The 25086-nt window shown below is 41.8% G+C and overlaps 1 protein-coding gene across 3 annotated transcripts in view; it reads right to left on the bottom strand.

The window, feature by feature from the left end:
* The window catches only part of DPP6 (dipeptidyl peptidase like 6), a 1805197-nt gene that overhangs the window by 186387 nt on the left and 1593724 nt on the right, over window positions 1–25086 (bottom strand). For all 3 annotated transcript variants that reach the window (XM_073581572.1, XM_073581570.1, XM_073581571.1), the window contains exon 8: window positions 6337–6457. In XM_073581572.1, the coding sequence (XP_073437673.1) occupies window positions 6337–6457 (121 nt within the window). The remainder of the gene's footprint in view (window positions 1–6336; window positions 6458–25086) is intronic.

The following is a 25086-nucleotide window of genomic DNA, read 5'->3' as shown; positions in this document are numbered from 1 at the left end:
GTTAGAGAAGATCCCTCATCCGTGGCTCCACCAGTGTTGGTAGAGGGTCAACTGGAGTACGAGGTAGGGCGCATCGTTGATTCGCGGTTGGTGCGCCGGAGACTTCAGTACCTTATCCATTGGAAGGGATATTCCGTTGAGGATCGATCGTGGGTTCCGGCCAGTTCGGTGCACGCTGATCGACTGGTGCCGGCTTTTCATGCCAGGTACCCTGAGAAACCTGGGGGTCTGGTGGCCCCCCATTAAGAGGGGGGTACTGTCATGGTTAATGTCCTGTTCTGACAGGGTTAACATTGCCGGCCTCTCTTTGGATCTGGGAGGGGTATTTATGCTCGCTCCATACTGGCATTCTCTGTCAGTTATACTGCTATTCTGGTGTGTCTGACCCCTGGTGTGTGTGTACTCTGCATTGTTTGTTTGCTTCCCGAGTATGACCCGGCTTGTTCCTTCACTCTGTACTCCGTCTCTCGTTTTTGGTACCATTGTCTTTTCTGGTTCTGACCTCCTGGCTTGGCTATCGTTACTCCGTTACAGTTTACCCCTATTGTACCGTCTATTACCTGTTCTGGTTTTCTGATCTATTGCTACGTCCTGACTGTTCTTTCTGTCTAAGCCCTTTGGTACTGTCCTGCTATCTCGTGCCTTGACCCGGCTTGATCTGGTGTCTGTCTCTGTCTATGCTCCTTGGTAACATTGGCCTGTAGTTACCCTTCTAGGAGTTTCCCTGCAGCTCCTAGCTCTGTGGAGCTTAGGCCACGCCCCCAGCAGTCACGTGATTCAGGTCCTGGAGCATGCATTGTCACCACTGCAAGAGAGGGAGCAAGTGCAGTGCGGTGTTCCTGACACTATAACTGACCGTTTCAGTTTTTTTTTCCTCTGAAGAAAAAAAAAAAAAAAAGTGTGTGTTAGGCTAATTTCACACTTGCTTTTTTTTGCAGCGCGTTTTTCCTGCAAAAAAATGCATTGAAAAAACGCATACAAACGCATACAAATGCTGCGTTTTTTTCAAGCATTTTTATGAGCATGCATGAAAAAAACGCAGCGTTTTTATGCGTTTGTATGCGTTTTTAGTGCGTTTTTACCGCGTTTGCGTTTTTTTCCAACATTAGGTGGCCCCTCACACTAACCCAAACCATGACTTTACTAACCCTAACCCTAACCCTAACCCTGACCCTAACCCTAACCATGACCCTAACCCTAACCCTGACATTGGCCTGTAGTTACCCTTCTAGGAGTTTCCCTGCAGCTCCTAGCTCTGTGGAGCTTAGGCCACGCCCCCAGCAGTCACGTGATTCAGGTCCTGGAGCATGCATTGTCACCACTGCTGCTCGCTCTGCAGGTATCTTTGTGCACAGTCTTTGTACTCAGGACACGCGCCCTGGCTCAGTGAGCAAGTGCAGTGCGGTGTTCCTGACACTCAGTCCCAGAGTATCTGCACTGCAGCGCTGGTCGCCTCTGACCAGAAACCACAGGTAGCGTCATGAACACTTTATTACTAGTGATGAGCGAGTATACTCGTTACTCGAGTTTTCCCGAGCATGCTCGGGTGTCCTCCGAGTGTTTTAGAGTGCTCGGAGTTTTAGTTTTTGTCATCTTATCTGCACGACTTGCGACTGCTAGACAGTTTGAATACATGTGTGGAATTCCTGTTTGTTAGGGAATTCCCACATGTATTCAGCCTATCTACAAGTCTCAAATCATGCAGATAAGATGACGAAAACTAAATCTCCGAGCACGCTAAAACACTCGGAGGACACCCGAGCATGCTCGGGAAAACCCGAGCGACGAGTATACTCGCTCATCTCTATTTATTACAAACTCTTTAATCCCTTGTAAATATCTCCTTTTATTGGACGCCCAGGGCCACGGACTGGGTCACCGCTGCCGTGACACTGCCCTTTTAAGAAGCGGCCCGGTACTGAGTATTCCCACTACCCTGGGGGGGGCGCTCCATATACCCCAATGGGGACACAGAACGCAATGTGAAAGCACCCTTATCTGTGCATATGGGAGAGCAGGAAGTCTGGAGACAAAGCAGTGGGTTGTGGGAAATGTATTTTACAGAGGTCTCGTGGGCAGCATTGAAGGACCACCCACTGCACACCGAGCAGGAGCCAGAAGAAGTATGAAACCAGCCAGTGACAGCTGATGACTTGGCTGCGTTATTTAGGAAAGGTTAGTAGACTGCAGGGAGTTTGATACGATACCAGGTTTCTGGGATAACCCCTTTAATAAATTCACTCTGATTCTTTTCACTCCAAATACCATCACATCAGACAGCTTATACTGTTTCTCCACATATTGCTGTAACTGGGCATTCGCTAATTTTTGTTTGCATAAATTATAAATGACGAGTGCATGCACCAACATCAGAAAGGTCTTTTTTACAGATTCCTTCACCTCTAGAAACAGATTTGTCAATATAAGATAATTATATGGAGACAGATCTCAGCGCTCAGGCAGACGTCCCTGGATTTCAGTTCGTTATCGGAGCACGGGTAGGGAGACCCGTGCCCAGTCTGTGCATTAGCGATCCATGCTTGGACCGATTTGCATGGACATCTACATGAGCCCTTACAAAGTAACAGCAATTGGGAAATTTGTAGATAAATGTAATTGCTTTGCAAGGATCAGCAATATGACCTTGGGTAATTATAGCCCTAATTCATTAATTTAATTTTTTAAGTCACTTTCCTTTTTTGTCTAATAGTATTAGTTGCAGTTTTTACTACCAAATTCATCAAAATTTGGGTACGCAATTCATGAATTTGGCACACAGACAAAGGATTTTTTTCTTGTCTTGAACTGCTTTTGCGAAAGGTTGCAAAAATTGTGCCAAAATTTTGGCATACTCGAAAATACACCAGGAGTGAATAGAGTGAAATTGCACCAAAGTTTGTAACTTTTTTTTAAAAAATTGCAATTGATGAATTTGGCAAAAACATCGGGAGTCACTAAACTCAAACAAAATAAAGTAGAAGCAAAATTAAAGAACACAGCCGAGCTAAAAAAAAAATAGACTTAATAAAGGTGCAAATAAAATAATGAATTGGTTGCAAGCAAAAAAGACGCAAAGCACACAAAACTAGACAAAAAAAGGCACAAAATCAATAATGAATCAGGGCCAAAGTGTTTGTAGAATAAGCAGTTTGAATACTCAGTCTTTGTAATGTGAATGCTGCCAACTTTGTGAGAAGAGGCCGTGATGCGGAGGGGGAAGTCATTTTTTTTCTTGACTATATATGCCATTACAGGGATAAAACACATAAATATAATGTAGCCAAGTACATGGGTGTAAAATTCTAAATAATCTGTGATCCCAGGAGTCTATACTAATTAAAAAATCTCCAGTTAAAGATCTGCAAGTAGCTATGATTGAAATTCAGCTAAGGGTCCGGGAAAGGTTAAGTAACCTTAGAAGCGGCCCGCCAATATCTACAGTCACAATGCTGTTGTGTTTGATATCCTGTCATGCTGTTTTATGAGGAAGAAAACAGGATGGAAATGACAATCAGTAAAGCAAAACCCCAGGGTCCAAGGAGCATCTGGCTCTCGTCTAACGTCACACTGTGACATTACTTATCATTCACTGAAGAACTGATCTTCCAGCGAGTTTAGCACACATGGGTTATTTCGGGATAAGTAAAATAATATTCAATATAAAAATGGCTTCATTGAGTGAGGATACTAGAAAATGAAAGAATGTGTCCAGATAAAACAGTCAGTGTAGATTTAGCATCTCCTAACATGACGCCACCATAATACCATGATACCAAAAACTGCAAAGTTGGCACCAAACCTTAACCTTCCAGGGTTTGCACTGTGTTAAAATGTACTAGCGCCATTTCAGGGGAATTTTTATAATAAATTGACATGCTTCTATACATGAGCAATAACAATGCTCCTGGCCGCTATATGACTTGCATCCTGCATTATCCCCAATGTTTTCCCCTATCCATACTTTATCTTTAATTTTCAGTTATCTCTGAACTAGTCGGAGGAAACTAGCTACTTTTATGTTCAGTACATGAAGACATGAGTGACTCTTCTCTCCCCGTGTACCACACACAGACTAATGCATCAGCAGCATGGAGGACAACATAAAGCAGCATGGTGGTCATAATGCAGTAGTAGCGAGCAGTGTAGCTCTGAATCCAGCTCTAAGATTAGATAAACACTCACTAGGTTGCAATAACATGGTCTGTGTGCCTGTACTGGTGCCTCCCCCTGATCCTGCCTTTGTCAACTTCCCTCTTCCTAGAGTCTCGTAGGCAGCTGTAATCTCTGTCCTTGGTGAAATGGTAGGCTGGCTTGTTTTAACCAAGATGGATTTTAATAGATGTTTTAGAGTGACTGATTAGTCCAAACGGCAGAGGATGGGAAGAAGTGGCTTATAAGTGGAGAAAGAAGCTAATTTCTTAGATATTATATATTAAAAAGACTGAGTTATGTAATTTTGTTGAAAATCCCTTGGCCGTTCTTGTGTACTGTTACAGTTTTCTGCATCAAGCTATTTTTCTGCGTCATTTTATAGTTGTAGCATAGTAATGGATATAGATGTATGTGGCTGTGAGTTTGACTACTTAAATCCTTTCTTCATAACGCAACCTATCTAAGGTCTATTGGAGATTTACATTGGTCCAGACCCTAGACCATGCAACTCTTCAATGTTATGGTATACCTACATGTCAGATTTATCTAATAACTACTTTACAGAAATCATGCAGAAACCAAATTTAGGTTGTAAAGTTTCTAAAACAAATCTGCCATAATTGAATATATCCTTCTCATCACAGCAGCCCTCCTAATGTCGTGGGATTTCAAATGTTGTTAATTCCCAACATCTGAGGTGCCACAGGTTGGAGATCACTGATGCAAACAATACACACAGCAAAACATCCATGATTTGATATGATAGCCCAGTTGAATGATCAAGTGTTTTGCAGAGAGAGAAACCAAAAAAACACCACCTTTGGCAGTGGCCTATCTTCAGAGAGAATAAAATGATTTGACAATGAAGTAACACAACCCGATTATTTATTTCCCAACATTATTATTTATAGTCCAAACAGAGAGGGTTGATACTGGAACTAACCAAAAACCTTATTGGTGGTTCTCAGCTAAGGTACTTAGTATGATCAATTTTCAATATAGAAAAGAAGAATGCGTATGCGGCACTCACCAATGTATACCAGGAAGAAGCACCTGCTCGGCGCCAAACAGCTGTTGTCCATGCTTTGTAGTGTTCCACATGTTATCATGCTGTAATTTTATTAGATTGGAATAAAGTTTTCTGGATTTTTAAAACATTGGTGAGTGCTACATACCCATACATTTATCTTTAAGGCACCATTAGTTCCATGGTGCTGTACATTTCAGAAGGGTAACATACATAAACTAACACACTGAGAGACTGGTATAGAGGGTGAGAGGACGATGCTGTCATGGGCTTACAATCTATAGGGTAATGTGAAAGGAGACAGTAGGTCAGGGGATTGAAGCAGCTCAGGGTTAGTGAGGTGGCAGCAGGTGATGAGATGAGTTTTCAGGTGGTGTTTGATCGTTTCAAATTTGGAAGAACGTGTTGAGGCACTTAATTCCAGGGCATGGGGGTTGCTTCAAAAAATTCTTGTAGCCCATTGGGTGAAGAAAGTAGGTCTTTTGAGGACCGGAGACTACGTGTGGGGCAGGATCAGTAGAGTCTGAAGGCCCCATATATGTCCGGTCTTCCTGAAAACAATGGGTTCACCTAACTTTTCTCTGGTGTGTTTGGGGATCTTAATTTTACCAACATTTCTCTTTCCACCTTCCATAGTATTTCAGCGTAGACCATATTTTGTCTTTAAATGGCAAATTGCTCCATTACGGGAGTGTGATCTGTGATATACAGACCGTTTTACTAAGCTTTTCTATTTTGCTTGTATAAAATAATGGTTGACAAAGGGAAAACTGCAAGCAAATGCTGTAGGTTGATCTACTGGTACCAGGAGACAAACTGCACTTCATGTCAATTTTACAGCAAAATGCACATTTGCTAGACTTGATGCATCACCCTATACATCAAAAATACAAGGCCTATTTATGTTCCAGGCACAGAAAGTGATGCATACCTTTCTGAAAGCTGACTGCAGATGCAATTTGAGAAACAAGACACAATGATCTGTCACAAAAATGCTATCAATGCCCTTTGCCACATTTCAGATGGGAGTGATATTGGCATCTGAAGGGCCGAAGGACTTTAATGTTGTTGTTTGGAGCCCTAATGTATGGTTTTATTACGGTAAAATGTCAGCTATCATTCGTACGGCTCTATTTTTTCAACACGATTCGTCCTACCTTCATAAAGCCAGTCACTCAGTCCGTTAAAAATGACTCCTTCTTTCCCAGTGGAGACCAAGCGAATGGGGCGGCTGTCAGCATACATTTTGTAGAAGATGTTATTTTCAAATATAAAAATCTGGAAATAAAGAACAGAAAAGATCTCAGTGGTCAGATTTGTTCCAGCTAATCTACGTGAATGTGTAGAATAAATCAGACATTGTTACATTATGTTAGGGAATTGTAATAAGCCCATAGGCAGAGCTCCGCGGCTGACCTGAAGTGGATGGAGGTTGGAGGTTTCCGGGATCAGCCATGATTTTGTATTGTAAGTTTATATCTGAATTGTTCTTTTCTATTTGCTTTATCTGTTGTAATTTCCTTACATTGATGAGTAATTTTGGTTTAAGGTACACATGCATAGTAAAATAAGGATATGTTCACATGGGTCATATAGATGGAACATCTGCAGTGTATTGTTGTACACCAAAGACTAATGAGCATAATAATATAAAAAATTGTATGTATTCAGAGAAACACCTCTAATAGAAATTACCATCAAGAATAAATCAGGTGTATAACATTTCATAAAATATGACCTATATTGAATTCAATAAAATAAAAAGATAACATAAATACAAAAACAGAGTAATCCAATAGAGGACGGCTTGATATATGCTTTAATCCTACTGTTGGTAATTACCGATATTGTCAATGTTTTTATTACTCACAAGTTCAAGGTTAAACCTAGCTCATACTCTTTATTAAGAAACTGTTTGACAATAATAACAGCGCAAAGCAAAGTGCAAACAAGTAGTTGCATTGCCAAGAGCTAGTGTGGTCTGTGTTCCTCTGTGCAACAACGCATGTTTCGCCCAAGCTTCTTCAGGGGGGGTACTAGTTTGAACTTTTTTTGCTCTGTCACAATGGTCAAACAGTTTAGTTTAAGTCTAGAACTTGTGAGAAGCAAAAACATTGACAATATAGATAACAACCAACAGTACGATTACAGCATATGTCATGTGGTCCTTCATTGGATTATTCTGTTTTTGTATTTAGGTTATCTATTTATTTTATTAAATTCAATAAAGGTCATATTTTATGAGATGTTATTCATCTGATTGTAGTGTATAATTGTAGCAGCATTGTGGATGAGATTCCTATGAAATCTGCTGCAAAGAAAGTCTGCGGTGTAAATTGATAGGCATTGCAAATTTCATATCTACAGTATGTCAATGAAAGGCTCATGCAGATGTCAGTTTTTCGCATATGAGTTCTATCAGCATTATTCCTAGATAGAACACATACCTATTATACCTATTATAGTCTATGGGTCTGTTAACATATCCGGGTATTTTTGCAGACCAGGTAGTCCGCACCAAATCACGGCAACATGACCAATTATCATCCGAGTCATAAATCAAACTTGCCAATACAAGTCTATGGGTAAGTGAAAAAAAAATCAGACAGCACTCCGATGCCGTCAATGCGCTCACCAGTTTTCAATGACCGTTTCACAGAAAAAGCTTGTAACCTTCAGTTTTTTTTGCATCCAAGAATAACTGACGAAGCTAATGACCAAATGATGATGAAAATCTGATCCAACACTAATAAAGCTTAGACTATTTTTTGCATATAGAGAAAATCACAGAGGTCTCAATGAGCTCTCAAGGTTTTAAACCGGATTTCATTTTTTTGTATTGCAACGGTGAAATCTGCGGTAAATCTGCAGAATCTCGTGCAAATTTCATCACTGCAAATGATCTACAGTGGATATGTGCCAAGTGGACATACAGTACTGTGCAAAAGATTTAGGTAGGTGTGATTTAGAAATACAGCACTAAGTGGAATAAAGACCCACAAATTCTCACAATATGAGGTAGCAAATCAGCAATAGAGAAAAATCATAAAACATAACCTTTAATAAATATAATAAAAGCTACCAAAAGATGTAGTGAAGATAAAACTCACTAAATCAAATGCCACAGACTATAACAGAGAGTGTCTGTATATATCTCAAAAACAGATCACACAAAGTATAGACTATTCCAAGTCCAGAATTTGAAAGGACTGGACAGAAAAAATACTTGGTCTGAGACAGTGTAAATAAAGACCAAAGTCAGACAATGAACGGTTTCCTTATCAGAGGTGTAAAATAAATAAATAAATAAATAAATAAGAAAAGAACATCTACCCTGTTCATGTTATCAAGGAATATGCCTATTCATATATATAGAGGAGACATCAAAATACAGAATCCACAAACATTATGAGAATAGGAAAGATCTCACCGCATGCATATGGAAGATGTCCTAAGTCAGATGTCCCATCAGAGTCATGTCAGGTTAAGAAACAAGGCATTTACCCTAATCAGGCCCTAATAGAGCTGACAATTCTGACACCCATGACTCCCGCCCTGACAAGGGCAGTCCACATCTAACCCTCACAATGAAGGCCCTACAATGTCCCTGTGCATCCCGATGCGTTTCGTCACTTGTTGACTCTTCAGGGGACCTACTAGCACATATTGGGCATAATAACAAAGTGTATGGGCTGCCTCCTAAGATGACAATGGAGTGAAGCAGACTGGAAGGGAGGGCACTAAAATAAGCTGCCAATCAAAATAAGATCACCCACCTGAGGTTTGTTGGAACGCACGCCATCCGCCATTAGCCATTGTGAAGCGCAGCACATGATACGTGGCGCAGGAGGAGGTTAATGAAAACGCCCCATGGCTAGCGTGTATGCCGCGCGGCAAAAGCCGCGATACTTCCGGTAGCTCATGCAGCCCGAAAGCAAAATGGCCGCCACACCTCCGGTTATGCGCGCACTCATCGATCAGTGCGCCGTAATTCAGATCGGCCAAACACGCCGCACGGTAAGAGCCGCGATACTTCCGGTTGCTCAAACAGCCCAAAAGCAATATGGCCCCCACACTTCCAGTCATGCGCGCACTCATCAATCTGTGCGCCGCTATTCATGATCGGTCAAACAGGCCGTGCAGCTCTAAAGAGCCTCCCCAGACAACACCAAATGTGACAAAATAGTTCCAGGAGGCAAAAACAAAACCAGGGAATACAGCATGATGACCCAAAAGGGATGCAACAAAAGTGCCTCCCTCTGGAAACAACAATACAGCTGCATAGATCCCAATGTGGATAGTTGGACCAAAAATCCACATGATTAAGATTATAAAACGATAAACCAAAACAAGGTGGGAGAAATAAATCAAACCCTTAAACTAGGAATAACATGGTAGCCTAAAAAATGAATAAATGGGTATTTTACAGTATATACAAAGGAGATAAAATCACATAAAGGTTCACACACATATATAGACCATAAATATAGCAGCTATATTAGAGTTGGTCATTGAGCCCTCCTGGGGTCATAGTACTCAGACAAAATATCCATTTAGTCTCCTTTTGTAAGATGATCCGGTCCCAATTGCCACCTCTTGGTGTTTTTTTACCCTCTCAATCCCCACGAATTGGATGGAATTAATATTCCCTCCTTGACAAAGATTGATATGGCGTGAGATGGGGGTATCTCTCTTATGGGTGATGTCCCCAATGTGTTCCCCCACCCTGCGTTTAAACTCTCTAATGGCTTTGCCCACATATTCCTTGCCACACAGGCAAGTGGTTTTGTAAATAACTCCCTTACTGCTACAGTTAATAAATTCTCTAATTTGGAACTGTTGTCCTGTAACATTACTGACAAAGACACTGCCTGGAGCAATGTGGGAACAAGCAACGCAGTGGCCACATCTGAAACAACCTTTCACATTGGTGGGCAACCAGGTAGTATTGGAGGGTCTAGTGAAGTGACTATTAACCAGATGATCTTTCAATGAACGGCCTTTTTTGTATGTGATTAAAGGTCGTGTAGAAAGTTCCCTTCCAATGTCCTTATCCATTAACAAGATAGGCCAGTGTTTGGTGAGAATAGCACGTACATCATTTGATCCATTATCAAAAGTAGTGATTAGTCTCATTTCACCCTTATTCTCAACTCTGGGTTTGGGTTTAAGGAGTTCTAATCTATTTTTACCTTTTGCATTTCTATAGGCACGTTTCAAAACATCATGGGGATAACCCCTGTCCAAAAATTTGTCTCTGAGTTCCTTTGCCTGTCTCTCAAAATATTCCTCTGTAGAACAATCTCTGCATATCCTGAGGTACTGGCCCTTAGGTACCCCATGCTTTAAATGTACCGGATGACTACTATCCCATCTCAATAGAGAATTCATAGCCGTGGGCTTCCTGTAGTTACAGGTGGTAATAATACCGTCATTACTTCTCTCAATCAAAATATCAAGGAAAGACAATGAAAATGGGTCCATCACAGAAGTGAAAAATAAACCACAATCATCATGGTTCAATATGCCAACAAATTCAGAAAAGCTGTCAATAGAGTCCCTCCACAGTATCAGAATGTCATCTATATACCGGACCCACAGCTCAATCCGTCCCAAAACATCCAGGCCACTCCTGAAGACCTGAGTCTCCTCCCACCAGCCCAGGAACAAATTATCATACGCCGGGCACATGGATTCCCCATTGCGGTGCCCCTGAGCTGGTGGTAGATTTTGTGGTCAAATAAGAAGTTCCTAGTGAGACAGAACCCAAGTAATTTGATGACAAATTCACTATGGGTCCGGTATTGACATCCTCTGGTGTTCAAAAAGTATAATACTGCTTCCAGACCCTTCTCATTGGGTATGGAGGTATAAAGAGCCTCGACATCAATACTGCCCAGATTAACCTCAGGATCAATGTATAATCCTTTTATTCTCCGAAGGTGATCAGGAGTGTCCTGTACAAAGGATTTTAGAGAGGCAGCAAAGGGTTTTAAGACACGATCTAGATAAATGCCAATATTGTGGCTCACACTGCCCATACCAGATACAATTGGTCTTCCCTTTAATGAGGAAAGACCCTTGTGTAATTTCGGTAAGCAGTAAAAGCTAGCCACTGTTGCATCTTTTGGCATTAAAAAATCAAATTCAGATTTGTCAATGACCCTCATAGATAAACCTTCATCCAAAATATTTTTAAGTTCAACCAGATATTCAGATGTAGGGTTATGAGCCAAAACTTCATAGCTCCTCCTATCTTCAAGGAGTGTCTCACACATTTTAGAATATTGTGTAGAGTCCAGGATGACCACATTGCCACCCTTGTCTGAAGGTTTGATGACAATGTGGTCATCCTGCTCCAGCCTATTGATAACTGTCATCTCTGCTTTAGTGCAATTATATCTAGAAAATATCTTTTTTCTATGTAAGGATTTCAAGTCTTGTGTGAGACAACTCTGTACTGTAACCTGAAGAAGAGGTGCGGTTTGTCACCTCGAAACGTGTAGTTTCTGTAGTACATATAATAAAGAACTTGAAAGATTTATATGGATTTCTGAAGAATTCTTATCACTAAAGCAGCGCGGATGCTCAGAAGTGCTTTTCTTGGATCCTCAACTTATGATACCTAGTGGAAGCTGTCCACCTGCACGAGCTCTGCAGCAGCTATATGACTGCAACAAACGTTGAGAGTGGTTGTGTCTGAACACAACCCATAAAGGGTGAGTACTCCAGAGTACTTTTATATTTTAATTGATTTATACCAGGTGAAGCCCTATGTCTGCGCCCCCGCCCTTGTTTTCTCTTATAAAGTTAAGAGGTACAACATTAATGGGGTTGTTATCACAGGCAGATACCAATTTAACTCCTTGGGAGAAAGAGTATATGCAATTTATGGGTAAACAGCAAGTAGAAGATGTCAAGAAATTCTTCCATGGAAGCAGCAGCCAAGAAAACCAGCTTCCAGTACCCCAGGAGGGGACCCCCAATAAAGAAACATTCCATTAACTCTGCTACCCAGGAGGGTATTTGCAGCGTTGTGCCTTATTTGTTTATCATGGTTCTTTTTCTGTTTTCCAGTTTTATTGCCCAGTTGCATTGGCAGCATATTTTTCAGAATTGAACAGTGGAGATCATGAACACTGAGTGATCCGGACTGTGTTTGTAAATTGTTTGCACCTCTTTAGGTGCCCTTTCTTGGTTTTACATAGACTTTTTGAAGATAAAGACTACCTCACCTGGAGCGTAGCTCCAATCAAAGGACACTGCAAGAGATCCTGGCTGGGAGCGGTGTCCAGCAGTTACAAGAATTATTGAAGTTTTTGATGTGAAGTATTTGATGATGTGTCTTATGAAAGTATTAATAGATAGAAAACAGCTTTTATGAAGAATGTAGTTAGTCACAGTAACTTTTATAGGAATGTTTTAATAAAGAGATGAGAAATGAGAATAAAGATTTGAAAGATGTAGGTGATGAACCAGGCATCAGCGGTTATCACTTAAGGTTAATGATGGAAAGTAGAAGATATGATGAAGAAATGTGCTGATGCAGAATACTTGAAGTGGTAGTGAGTTATTGCCAAAAGCACTTTTTGAATTAGGATTTTAGATAGTTAATTAAGAATTGTTTGCAACGTTCAAGAATGATTGCCTCTCATATTGAGATTAGATAAGAACTGTTTACTAAGCATTACAAAAAATTTTGTATGTTCCTGTATTTGTCAACTTTTGTTTGCCTTTTAGCCCAAGGACGTGCTGTGTTTAACGGGGGTATGTGGTGCCCCTGAGGCTCAGTCGCCACAGAGGTACTGCACCTCCTCCTGAAGTGTGGTGTCCCACCATCCAGGTAAGGTGGAGACTCCTGACCACGCTCCAACACCTGCTCCCCACACCACAAAGTAGTGTAGCAAAGCACCTTCGGCGGCTCCCTGCTTGGAGCATAGCAAGCACCCATTGGTGGCTCCCTGCTTGGAGCATGAAACGTGCTGGGAGGTGGGTGGAGTTAGATGACATTACAAGGAGCGGGAAGAGTTTAGGACAGTCAGTCAGTTGGTTAGAGAGTTAGAGAGAAGATCATCCCTGGAGATAGGGATAGATGGATGGAAGTGCTGCAGCAGATCCCAGTGACCTGGGTCTGCTGGTACGGGAAAGGAAGAGAGAGAGCAATTTAGACTGAAAGCCTGATTCTCAATAGAAAGAAAGACTAGTACGGAACATGAGGAGTAAAAGGGAACAGAGGACGTGGGTTAGAAGAGAACCCTTCCTAGAAGTTCCAAGCGCAAGGCCTGGCCCGGTCCCCGAGGTTGTATGGATACAAATGGTCCTGCAGCAGACACCGGAGGAATAGAAGTAGTGACCATTTTATTCCCACACAAGACTTGGGGGCACAACAGCAACTGGATATTGAGCCGGGACTTAGTAGCAAGAAGTCCCCGAAGCAGGCTACAGCTGTCTGCTGAACAAGTAGAGTTCATAAGAACATCGGACAGGAGGAACTACAGTGTAACTCAGTACTAGGAGTACTTCATTTAAAGGCGCTGTTAGAGGAGGCGTTCAGAAAGGCACATGTTGGTGGAGTGTTGGAAAGGAGTATTCCATCTGGCCTGGAGGTTGACTGAGTCCCTGACCCGGAGGACACGGCACGGAGGCAGGCACCTGTTTGTACAACAAACTGTGTGTAAAGCTTTGGAACTACATGCCCTGGTGTCCTCCACTTATTCCTGTGCCAACCTGCCCAGCACTGCTACATCCCTTGCGCCTGACACTACACCATCTACGTGTCACTTCACCTACTCTGCCCTGGGACTACAGCCCTACCTGTGGAGGGCTATAGCATCACTGCTGCATCACACCATCTGTCTCAGAGGATCTGTCTGCAGCGTTGGCTTACATCTTCATTGCCGAACACCACAGGTAGCGTCACGACTTACACATTGACACTAAACATTTACAATGGGCGCCCAGGGCCACGGGCCGGGTTCCAGCTACCGTGACATCTCCCATTGAGGACCATCAGACCCGGTACCGAGTACCCCACGCACGAGATCGTCGTGGTCCATTTCTCGTCGTTGGCTTCCTGCTGGCGCCGACGAGCGACTCCATGGATGCGGGCGGAAGACGTCACTCTCACTGTGTGTGACAGGTAAATGACGACAGCCGACCGCTGCTGCATTGCTGGTGAGATCTGCCTGTTTGGCAGCTCACTAGCGACCATTTAGCGATGCACCAGCGATCCTGACCGGGTCGTATCGTTGTCGGGATCGCTGGTGCATCGCTAAATGTAACGGGACCTTAAAAATGCTTTCAGTAATAGAAGTGTTAATAGCTTAATTTTTTAAAGTAACAAAATGAAAAGTGAATGAGCTTAAGAGAAATCTAAATCAAATTAGTATTTGATTTGACCACCTTTGCTTTAATTCAGAATCAATTCTTCTAACTACACTCGTACAAAGTTAGGGATTTATGGACCTTTAGTCAAGTGTTTGAGTAACCAATTATACCAAACAGGTGATAATGATCATCGTTTTCACATATAGATTGAAACACAATCATTAGCAGAAACTCAACAGTTGTGAAAGAGGCGTTAAAATGGGTGAGAAATAGCCGAGCTGTGCTATGAAGGTGAAGTTCTGAAGACAGTTTTATGTTACAGGTCATACTCCATGGCAGTACTGAGCACCACAACCAGACACAAGGAAGTTATATTGCATCAGTAAGGTCTCTTCGAGTCAAAGATTTCAAACCAACTGTGCTGTTCATGCTCTTTTGAGGAAGCTCTAAGAAACTGAAAATCGTAGACACAGTGGTTGGCCAAGAAAATTTAGTGCAACACATGTAAGGCACGTCATACTTTCTTCCCTTCAAAACTGGAAGATGTCTAGTTGGGCACTCTGCTCAGAACTGGGGGAAGCCAGTGGGACCTAGTTACACCCATCTACTGTATAAAGAAGTCTGGCCAGAAATGGTTTTCATGAAAGAAGCCATACCTACATGGAAACAAGGCCAAACAACTCAACTATGCATACAAACATGAGAACTGAGGTGCAGAAAAATGGTAGCAGGTGTCCTGACTTATGAGTCAAAATGTTAAGTATTTGGCAATATTAGAAGGATGTTTATGTGCTGAAGAGCTGGAGAGCAGTACAATAATAAGTGCCTGCAGGCAACAGTGAAGCATGGTGGAGGTTCTGCGCAAGTTTGGAGCCTCATTTCAGCAAATTGACTTGAGGATTTGTTTAGCATCAACAGTTTCCTCAGTGCTGAAAAATACAGATTGATGCTTCTCCACTATAAAATACCATCAGGGAGGCATCTAATTGGCTCCAAATTTATTTTGCAGCAAAATAACGCCTACAAACATACAGCTGATGTTAATAAAGAAGCCCCCAACATGATTTTTTTTCAGTAAATCTGTGGGCAAGTCTATATAATGTAGTGTGTAAGTCAACAGTCTCACCTACTGTCGTCTTCTGCTGGTCCAGCGCAGTTCTGATCCTCTTTCTCAGTGATATCATTTCTCTACAGACTCTATGTTAGGGTTGCGGATTGCACTAAATATAAAATATGAGAAAGTGCGATCGCAACCCGGGGTCCACCGTGCAGAGGTGGTATGCTGCTGCTAGGTAATGGCGGATGCTATATGGTGGCATAAAGGAAGAACACGCACGGGTTAACGTCACCCGGTTTGTACAGGGCGAACTCTGTTACCTCACAAAACCGCACTACTGCAGAACATAAATGCCGGAGCCTGTTTAGCCCACAGAGCTCGGCAACAGAGCGCACAGAATGCGGTCACAGAACTCTACCCCAAGGACACCGGGTCAGAGTTCCTCTAGACCTTCTGAACGTGCGGCGTCGCACCTGCGGAGCCACTATAGACGCTGACTATGGTGGAGTGTCGAGCTCGTGCACCGTGGCATGCAGAGCCACCGGTGGACACTGATGCCAGTCTCAGACTCTGCCTCTACCTACACCTAAGCCTGGGCGCTTAACAGGCTAGGCTGCACAACACATGCGTACCAAGGGTAGGGGTTTCTTAATGAGTCATTCACCAGAGACATTCATACATGGATACAACACTCACTCCTCATAGTCTGGTAATGCAGTCTATACTAGCGCATGGCTGAGCGGCCATGCAACCCTTTTATAGCAGCGTCCTTCCGGGACCTTCCTGATGGTCCAATCCAAGCTGGAGAAGAACCTGAGCACGTGACCTCTGATCTCCAATGGGAGATTGTCCCACGGGCATGCTCAGTGGACCGAATGGAGGACTTAGTCCCTGGACTAGCTCGCTGCTGACCAGCATGCGTTGCTATAGCTGGACCAGAGGTGGCAGCAGCAACCAAACCCACAGAGCTAGTCTGGGCAGAGCGCCAGGACGACGAGTCTGCTAAGCAGCCTCCTCTGCGGCTGAAGAGGAATGGGAGACCGCCGGAAGCAAGGCTTGGGATTCCCACTGTGCAGCGACAGGAACCCAACGCCTAACACTCTGGATCACACTGCGTTCTAAGTGCCCCAGAATTCGTTTTTACAATTTAAGCCTATGAAGTATCAGAACAAGGCTAGAGTGAACCGAATTCTCTGAAGTGATGTGAAATCACCGAGAGGAGGAGCAGAGCAGCGCTGAATCCTACAGAAGGCAGTGGTGAGTATATTAATACATACACACTACATTATTTACACATATACACAGATTAACTAAAAAAAAATCTTCATGGGAGGGCTTCTTTAAAAACTGTCATCAGCATAAATAATAACAAAAAGTCGCGGAAGTGATGATATAACCCCCACAGAGCTGTGATTTTAACATCATTGAGTTCTTCGGGAAGTAAATGAAGAGGCAGAAGGATTTGCACAAGCCTAGCTCCAAAGAAGATCTGTGGTTAGTTCTCCAAGTTGTTTGGAACAACTTCTGAGTTCCTTCAAATACTGTGTGCAGGTATGCATAGAAGAACTGATGCTGTTTTGAAGGCAAAGGGTGAGCACACCAAATATTGATTTTCTTTAGATTTTTCTTTTATTGATTCACTTTGAATTTGATTAGTTGATAAAAATAAGTTATTAATAATTGTCATGGTTAGGACATGGTTAATGTCCTGTTCTCACAGGGTTAACTTTTGCTGGCCTCTCTTTGGATCTGGGAGGGGTATTTATACTCACTCCAGACTAGGATTCCCTGTCAGCTATACTGTTATTCTGGCTGTGTGTCTGACCCCCCTGGTGTGTGTGGATATTGCATTGCTTGTTTGATTCCTGTGTATGACCCGGTCTGTCCCCTCGCTCTGAACTCCGTCTCTCGTTTTGGTACTATTGTCTTCTCCGGTTCTGACCTCCTGGCTTGGCTATTGTTACTCCGCTACAGTTTGTCCCTATTGTACCGTCCATTGCCCGTTCTGGTTTTCTGATCTATTGCTACGTCCTGACTATTCGCTCTGTCTAACCCTTTGGTACTGTCCTGCTATCTCTTGCTTTGACCCGGCTTGATCTGGTTTACGTCCCTGTCTATGCCCCTTGGTAACTTGTCCCGTAGTTACCTTTCTAGGAGTTTCCCTGCAGCTCCTAGCTCTGTGGAGCTTCGGTCTCGACCCCAGCAGTCACGTGCTTCAGGTCCTGATAGTATGAAGCACGCATCGTCACCGCTGCTGTCCCGCTCCACAGGTATCTTTGAGCACTGTTTTTGTACTCAGGGCACGCGCACTGGCTCAGTGAGCAAGTGCAGTGCGGTGTTCCTGACAATAATTCTATATTTGAAAGTACTTTTACTTTGCAGCCTTTTTTCCACACCTGCCAAAAACCTTTGCGCAGTACTATAATTACCGAATATCACACTTCTCTGCTTCTCTGGCTTCAAACCACGCAGTACAATAATTATTTTACAAGATACTAGTAAGGTCTCATTCAGACATCTGTTTTTTATTATGCGAGAAAAAAATGGAAAATTTTCCTTTGGTATACGAGATCAGATTTTCCTCAATTTTTGGTCCATGTGTTTTTTTGTCACCATTAGGTCTCATTCAGATATCCGTTTTTGAAGTTTGCATTCTATACATGTCTTTCATGTATAATGAACTCTTACCTATTATAATCCATGGATCTGTTTATATGTCCTTGTTTTTTGCGGACATATTGAGCACAAAAAAAATCATGAAGACATTCTGTTTTTTATCCGAGTCAGGGATCAAAATCACCCATGCAATTCTAACGGGTCCTTGAAAATCAGCGACCGCACTCGTATGCCATTTGTGCGCTGTTCATTTTTAATATTGTAATTTGTAGGTGAAGCTTTGCAATTTATTTGGGGTTTTTAAATGCGAGAAAATCACTGATGAAATATCAATAGTAAAAATTGACACATTCACCAAGCACTGATGAAAATCGATTCATGCAGACATCCAAATGAGGCCTTAGGTTGGTTCAGACGAGTGTATGGCAAATCGTCTAATATTCATCCAGAAGGATGACAATTTTCATGTATATTGGAATCTATGAGTCATCCTTATGTCTGTTTTTTACATCCATATGGTCTCAATATTTATACATTACTTTAAAATATACTAGATTAAATACAGTTTCCTTTGTTAATTGCAATTTATCCATAAATATCAGATGCAATACGGATGGCACATAAGGGATCGATTTTTTTTTATAGACTTGAATGGGCGAATCTTTTTAGAAATCCGAAAAAGTATAGTGCATGCTGCAATTTTTGATCCATCTGGAAAAACTGTCATCGGATCAGCCTCATTGAATGAAATTGATGATTGTGCTGTCCGACAGCACAGATACATATAATGCACACATCTGAATGAGCCCCTAAACAGTAAAAAATGACAGCGCTCAGATAACGCGTAGATGGCATCAGTCTCCTGTCCGTTTTTTTCACAAATCTATTCGCTTGATCAGATCAAAAATGGACACGTCTCAGTTTTTGTGCGTCACTCAGTCTTCAACAAAAAAAGCACATAAACTATAAATTGGTACATTTTTTTTTACTAGTGAAAAACAAGGATTGAACATGTACACGTGAATGACGGACGTCTGATTGAGACATAGATGGGAACATTGTTTCTTACATCCTGAAGCTACAAACTAAACACATCTACTAATTCTCACAGCTGAAAATTTGCTATTTTTGCAACCCTTTCTGAGCTAATAAGCACCACAAATCCCTCTATATACAATATACTAATGCGAATATACTAATATAGGCAGGGGAGGACAGATCATTGTTGCAATCTGCGCAGTGGCCCAAAAAGTAAGATGTCCCATGTTCACCTCCAAAACAGCAGGAATTGTGCATTATGATGAGACATTGGGCAGCACAAGGCCCATATACTGTTCTTGCACATGGGCCCCCTCTGCCGTGAATATAGGTTAAGGGTATGACAACATGGGAGCGTCGTTTGATAAGAAAAAAAAATCCTTGAACAATATTGGTCAAAATGATATTTGTTGCTGATTTGCTGCTTATTTCATCTTATGCTTTGCAAAGTGAGGAAATTGTGGGGCGCATCGGCAACATAAATTGACACGGCATGGAGTTAAAATTTGGACTATAGCTAACATTTTTGCGAAACTTGCGGGTGATATTTGGTCAAATTTTAACCACTTTAAAGCTACTGTAATATGCTGCAGATTTTCTGCCCAGAAAATCCAGATGAAAAATCCACAGCATCATACAGTATATAACAATACATGTTTTAGAATCTCCACTAAAGACCTAAAGTATATGATAAAACATATCTAAATGTATAACTACAAAACTGGATTAATTTGTTTAGTTGCAGAATAAAAAAATTGTACGTAAGTCACAATCTTGTCGAGCAACATGGAATTGCAGTTTTGCAGATTTAGCCGTTTCCAAATAAATTTAAAACAGCTGGTGGAGCTGAGACAATATGGGGTGCAATGACATAGATCATCTGATTCATGACGAGCTGTGGGGTTCCTTTGTCCAGAAAATCTACTCCAGTCTGGATAAAATTTATGACCAGGCCACAGGGGGTATGCCTCATAATGATTCAGGAGCATCCGAATTCAGCGTGCCTCCTCATTAAACCCAGAATGAATATCGCCGGTCTTGATGAACTGGGGCCTCTGTATGACGCTTCTCATGAGGAAGATCTTCATTTCTTATTGCAGGGATATTCATTAAGCTCTGTGACGTCATTCCCAGTGAAGGTTTAATGTCCCTTCAGCTTGAGCCCTGCACACCTATGACAGCTTTTATCAACTGCAACACAGGTCCATTAAAGTAAATAAGGCTTTTATGCATTTTCCTGCACAGTGGGTGGCCAAAAGAATTGTTGTGCACAGAAGCATGGCTAAAGAAGAAGTTCAAAATTTGTATTCCTACCCTACACCATACATCTGATTAACTGCACTTCTTTCATACAATATGTATTTGCATCCATGTATTTAAGATTTCGCTTAGCTTCTCTTCAGCCTTTTTCATGCTCTGCTATAAATCCCATGATGTTTAATCACATTAGCATCACCTAGGCAGCTATGGTTAGTACCATCTTTCCTTGCCTTGGTAACATTGTGATTACCTCCCCTCTGCATTTTCCTAAATTAACAAATGTATTATCAGTATACTGTCAGGGAGTCTAATCTATCAAATCCTAATTTACATTGTGGGACAGGAGCTGTGCAATTAGAATAACTATATGTGATAGCAGTGTGGTCCTCTGTGGAGACCTTCAGTAGTACATTCCATACAACAGGATGTTCTGGTGACATAGATGGCGACCTACTTCAAGAGAACATAAAAGTATATAATTCCCAGTGTGTCACAATGTGATAACATGTCTTAATTTAAGAAAAGTACACCAAAAATGTTCATATAAAAAGGAATAACTAAATAATGGCATACTAGCTGAATAATATTGATGGGATAAATGAAAAAAAAGATCAATTGACTGACTGCTACTTTATAGAGTAACTCAATTTTTGGGAGGTTTTCTTTTCGTTTGAGTTGTCTTTTAATTGCAAGAAGATGAGCGGGGGTCCGAGTCCTAAGACTTTCACCAAATACTCAAACCCCCCCTGTTATGAGTGGGTCACCGAGGAGGAAAGCAAGGCCAAGATAATCCACAGAATACCAGAGAGGTTGGACCCCTGATCCTATCCACACAGCTAGCAGTAGCCGTGGAGTGTACCTACGATGATTCTAGACGCCTCGACACAGCCAGAGAACTAAATAAGCCTAAAGCAAGAAAGGGGAAATCTAAACTGCCCCAGAGCAGACCCCAAAGGAATAGATAGCCCCCAAACATATATTGTTGGTGAGACAAGATGAAAACACAAACGCAGGTAGGAAAATAGGCTGAGAAAACGATGGGGCCCACACTAACTAGACAGGACAGGAAAGGAAAGACACTGTCTGCAATCACGCAAAAAACCCTGCAAAAAATGTCCAACGCGTCTGATAGAAAAATACTGAAGTCACTCGACTTTGCCCACTATATCAGCACTCTGGCATATTCTGAAAGCAGAGCAAAAAGAGGCCAATCTAATAAGGGACAAAAACAAACTGGCACAAGCAGTAACATAAGGATGGAAATTCAGCACAGCCCCAGCCGGGGCAAGCTGACCACACAAAACTGAATAGACAAAACCAAATCAAATGTGAACAATAGCAAAAGAACACTTAGCTTGAGCATGCAGGGACTGAGCTGGAAACTAAGACCTCAGGAGGCAGGAAAAAATCACCAGCAGGGATAGAGGGAGTCGGCTGTCTTAAATCCAATCAGAAACTCCAGATGTCCAATCGTCCTCCTAATTATCAGGTGGCAGACCTCTGCCGCTCCATTACCTCCTCCTGTAACCACCAGAGGGAGCCCGGAAAGAGAACTCGCGACCCCTCTGTCAATATAACCAGCTCCACTACCTTCAATAGTAACCAGAGGTAGGCCAGAAAGTGAATTCACAACACCCCCCTCAATAAGACTGGTACCCAGGATACAGAAGCACACAGCCATTACTTGAGTATGTAAACAGAGTGGAGTATGAATACAATAGAAAGCATAGGCTCTTTTCTCCTGAGCTGCAAACTTCTTGTTTTTTGAGCTATTAATGGGGGTCTGATTGCATTAAGAGGACACTCAATTCTAAAAAGAAAACAACCTCCCAAAGGTTTAGTTACTCTTTTAGGCGCTGCAACATTTAAATACCCTTATTACTGTTTTATTCTCAGGATTGCACTGAAACCTGACAGTCTACCCATCATTGATTAGTAAGTGATGGCATATCTTAGTGACATGTCACCTACTTTAGTAAAAAACCCTTTTTCATAGATTTTATTGTATAAAAGTAGAAACGTAATATGATGTACGAAGGTACAATTATATCTAGCCACTGGCTTTGACTTTTCGTTATGTCTCCTTTTGGTGACATTACCCGTTTCAGTTGTTAAAGAAAATAGGCAAATCCATTATTATTCTGTAGATATTGAGAGGGGATTAATTAATTCATTATTTAAATCACATCTTGGGATGGCAAGAGTCCGCCTAACGATTTGCATAGTAATATTGTGCCGATCCTTCAGCTAAGAAGAGCCTTAATTTGTTTCAAGGAGGCACATTTACACGGGAGCATTTTATGCTGACCGGCTAACAATCCATTTAAAGGTTAGTGCCTGAGGGATGATGCCTCTTACTCCATTAGACCTGTCAGAGATTCTTTCTGAGACTGGCTTGTCTGAGAGTTAAAGAGTGTAAAATGCACTGTGCTGTCTACTTGCTGGTTGACGCCTTGTCGAAACCTCGACTTCTACTGAATTGTCCTCAATGATTGTTGAACAAATTATACTATTCCACAGCCAAATTGGTTCAGAGACGAAAACAGTTGAACTCAACTAATTTTATGGTGCTGAAAACGAATATAATGTTTACATTTGCTGATTGGTTCTAACTATCAAGATTCAGAGGTTGTGATTACTTATGACACCTTTCATGCAGGCTTATAGAAAAATTGTGTCTTTATTATGTCATCATCATTATTGCATTGTTAGTAGCTAGTCTATTACATCTTTTCTTTAGTCAATTGGGTCTTCAGTATTCTATCATCTTAAGATGACCAATCAAAAAACGCTAACTCAGCTCCGATGATGTAATCCTAATTACAATTGCATCACCTACTTTTATCAATGTTCTCTGTGGAAGGTATACAGTTTTAGGATTTCTTAGCTTAGTGTCTTATCATATTGACATGTTTATGTATGTTTTTTTCAGACATGCCTCCTTCTTGCATTAACAAAGCGAATAGTTTTTGCCACATATTCAGAGAAGACACTTTTGTGTCACAAAGGCAAAACTTGACCACCATGATAAGGAAAGCCCACAACCTTTATTTTGGCTGCAGAACAGGAGATCAGGACAAGAGTTGGGCTCCACACATATGCTGCAGTAGATGTGAATCACATCTTCCCCAGTGGTTGTATGGGAAGAGGCAATCTATGCCTTTTTGCAGTCCCAATGATCTGGAGAGAGCCAACCGATGACACTCTCAATTGCCATTTCTGCATGGTGCCCCCCATTAGGAAAGAAGTTTGAATGAAGAAGTATTCAAACATTGAATCTGCAATACGCCCAGTACCACATACAGAAGAACTGCCAGTTTAAACAGCACCAGAAACCCAGAAACATTTTCAGTCGAGTTAAGTAAGGAAGAGACGGTTGCTTGGTGTCAGGAAGCATCTTCCTCTCACGACTCAGACTTTCTCTCAGCAACCACAACTGAACCACACCTTATAAGGCGAACTGAACAATCTTACGAGATTTAGATCTGCCCAAGAGTAAGGGCTCCCTCACACGAGCGAATAAATTGGATGAGTGCAATACAATAAAAAAATTGGATTGCTCTTGGACCAGTGTTACTCTATTGGGTAGTGCACATTTGTGATTTTTTTTCTCAACTCGAATCGGATTGAAATTGGACTGAGAAAAAAATCGTAGCATGCTGTGAGTGGCTGCGAGAATCGGATCGCACGCACCCATACAAGTCTATGGGTGCATGTGAATCATTGTACTGCTCTTGGATGTCAGAGTGCACTGCGATTCCCATGGCAGCCGGCAATGAAGGAGAAGAATAAATCAATTTCTCTGTTTCCACCGCACCTGTGAGAGGATGTAGCACATTCCAGTGATGCTCAGCTCACATTTGCATCAGAGCTGGAGTAGAGTGTTATTATTCTATTGCATCTGATGCTCTTGCATTGGATACCATACGCTAATATGTGACTTCAGCCTAAGGCCGAGCTCTCAGGTTCCCGTCTACAGCAGTGGAATCTCCTAGCGGGCGATACTCGGATTTCTTTTTTCCGCAACCTTAATAAACATCTTGTGCAATACTTCTTCACGGAGGGAAATCTTGTGGCATGCAACAACATCACCAGTTTAATGGAATCTCTGAAGGTAAGCCGTAATCCAGAGGAAAGGAGGATCTTCAATTCATCGGTTCGTCCAAAACAAGTCTAAAAGCCATCTTGCTGCATAATGGCAATGTACTACCTTCAATTCCAGTTATTTATGCAGTCCACATGAAAGAAACATATGACAACATAAAACAGCTGTTGAGGTTGCAGTGCAATGAAAATGCCATTGGGTAGCATTTGCATTAGTGGTAACCAATTCTTTGGGAACCTCCAGAGCAGAGAACTACGAAAAATTGGTGGAAAATCTCTTCAAAAAATATACCACTCAGAAACATAAAGGGAACACTATAACATAGGATGTGGTATTTTAGTGTCCCTTTATTTTTTGAGCAGTATATAAGGATCTTTGATATAATATGTCTATAAAGATTCATTTATTACATTCGTATCTAGGCTTTTTTTTCCACCAAACTGTGGAGTAATGAGTGACAAGCACAGTGAGAGATTTCATCAAGATATTGCAGCTATGAAGAAA

This window comes from Dendrobates tinctorius, unplaced genomic scaffold (assembly GCF_039654945.1).
Source record: "Dendrobates tinctorius isolate UK_male_01 unplaced genomic scaffold, ASM3965494v1 ptg000070l, whole genome shotgun sequence".
Lineage (NCBI taxonomy): Eukaryota > Metazoa > Chordata > Amphibia > Anura > Dendrobatidae > Dendrobates > Dendrobates tinctorius.
This window is presented reverse-complemented; position numbering and strand designations above follow the sequence as displayed.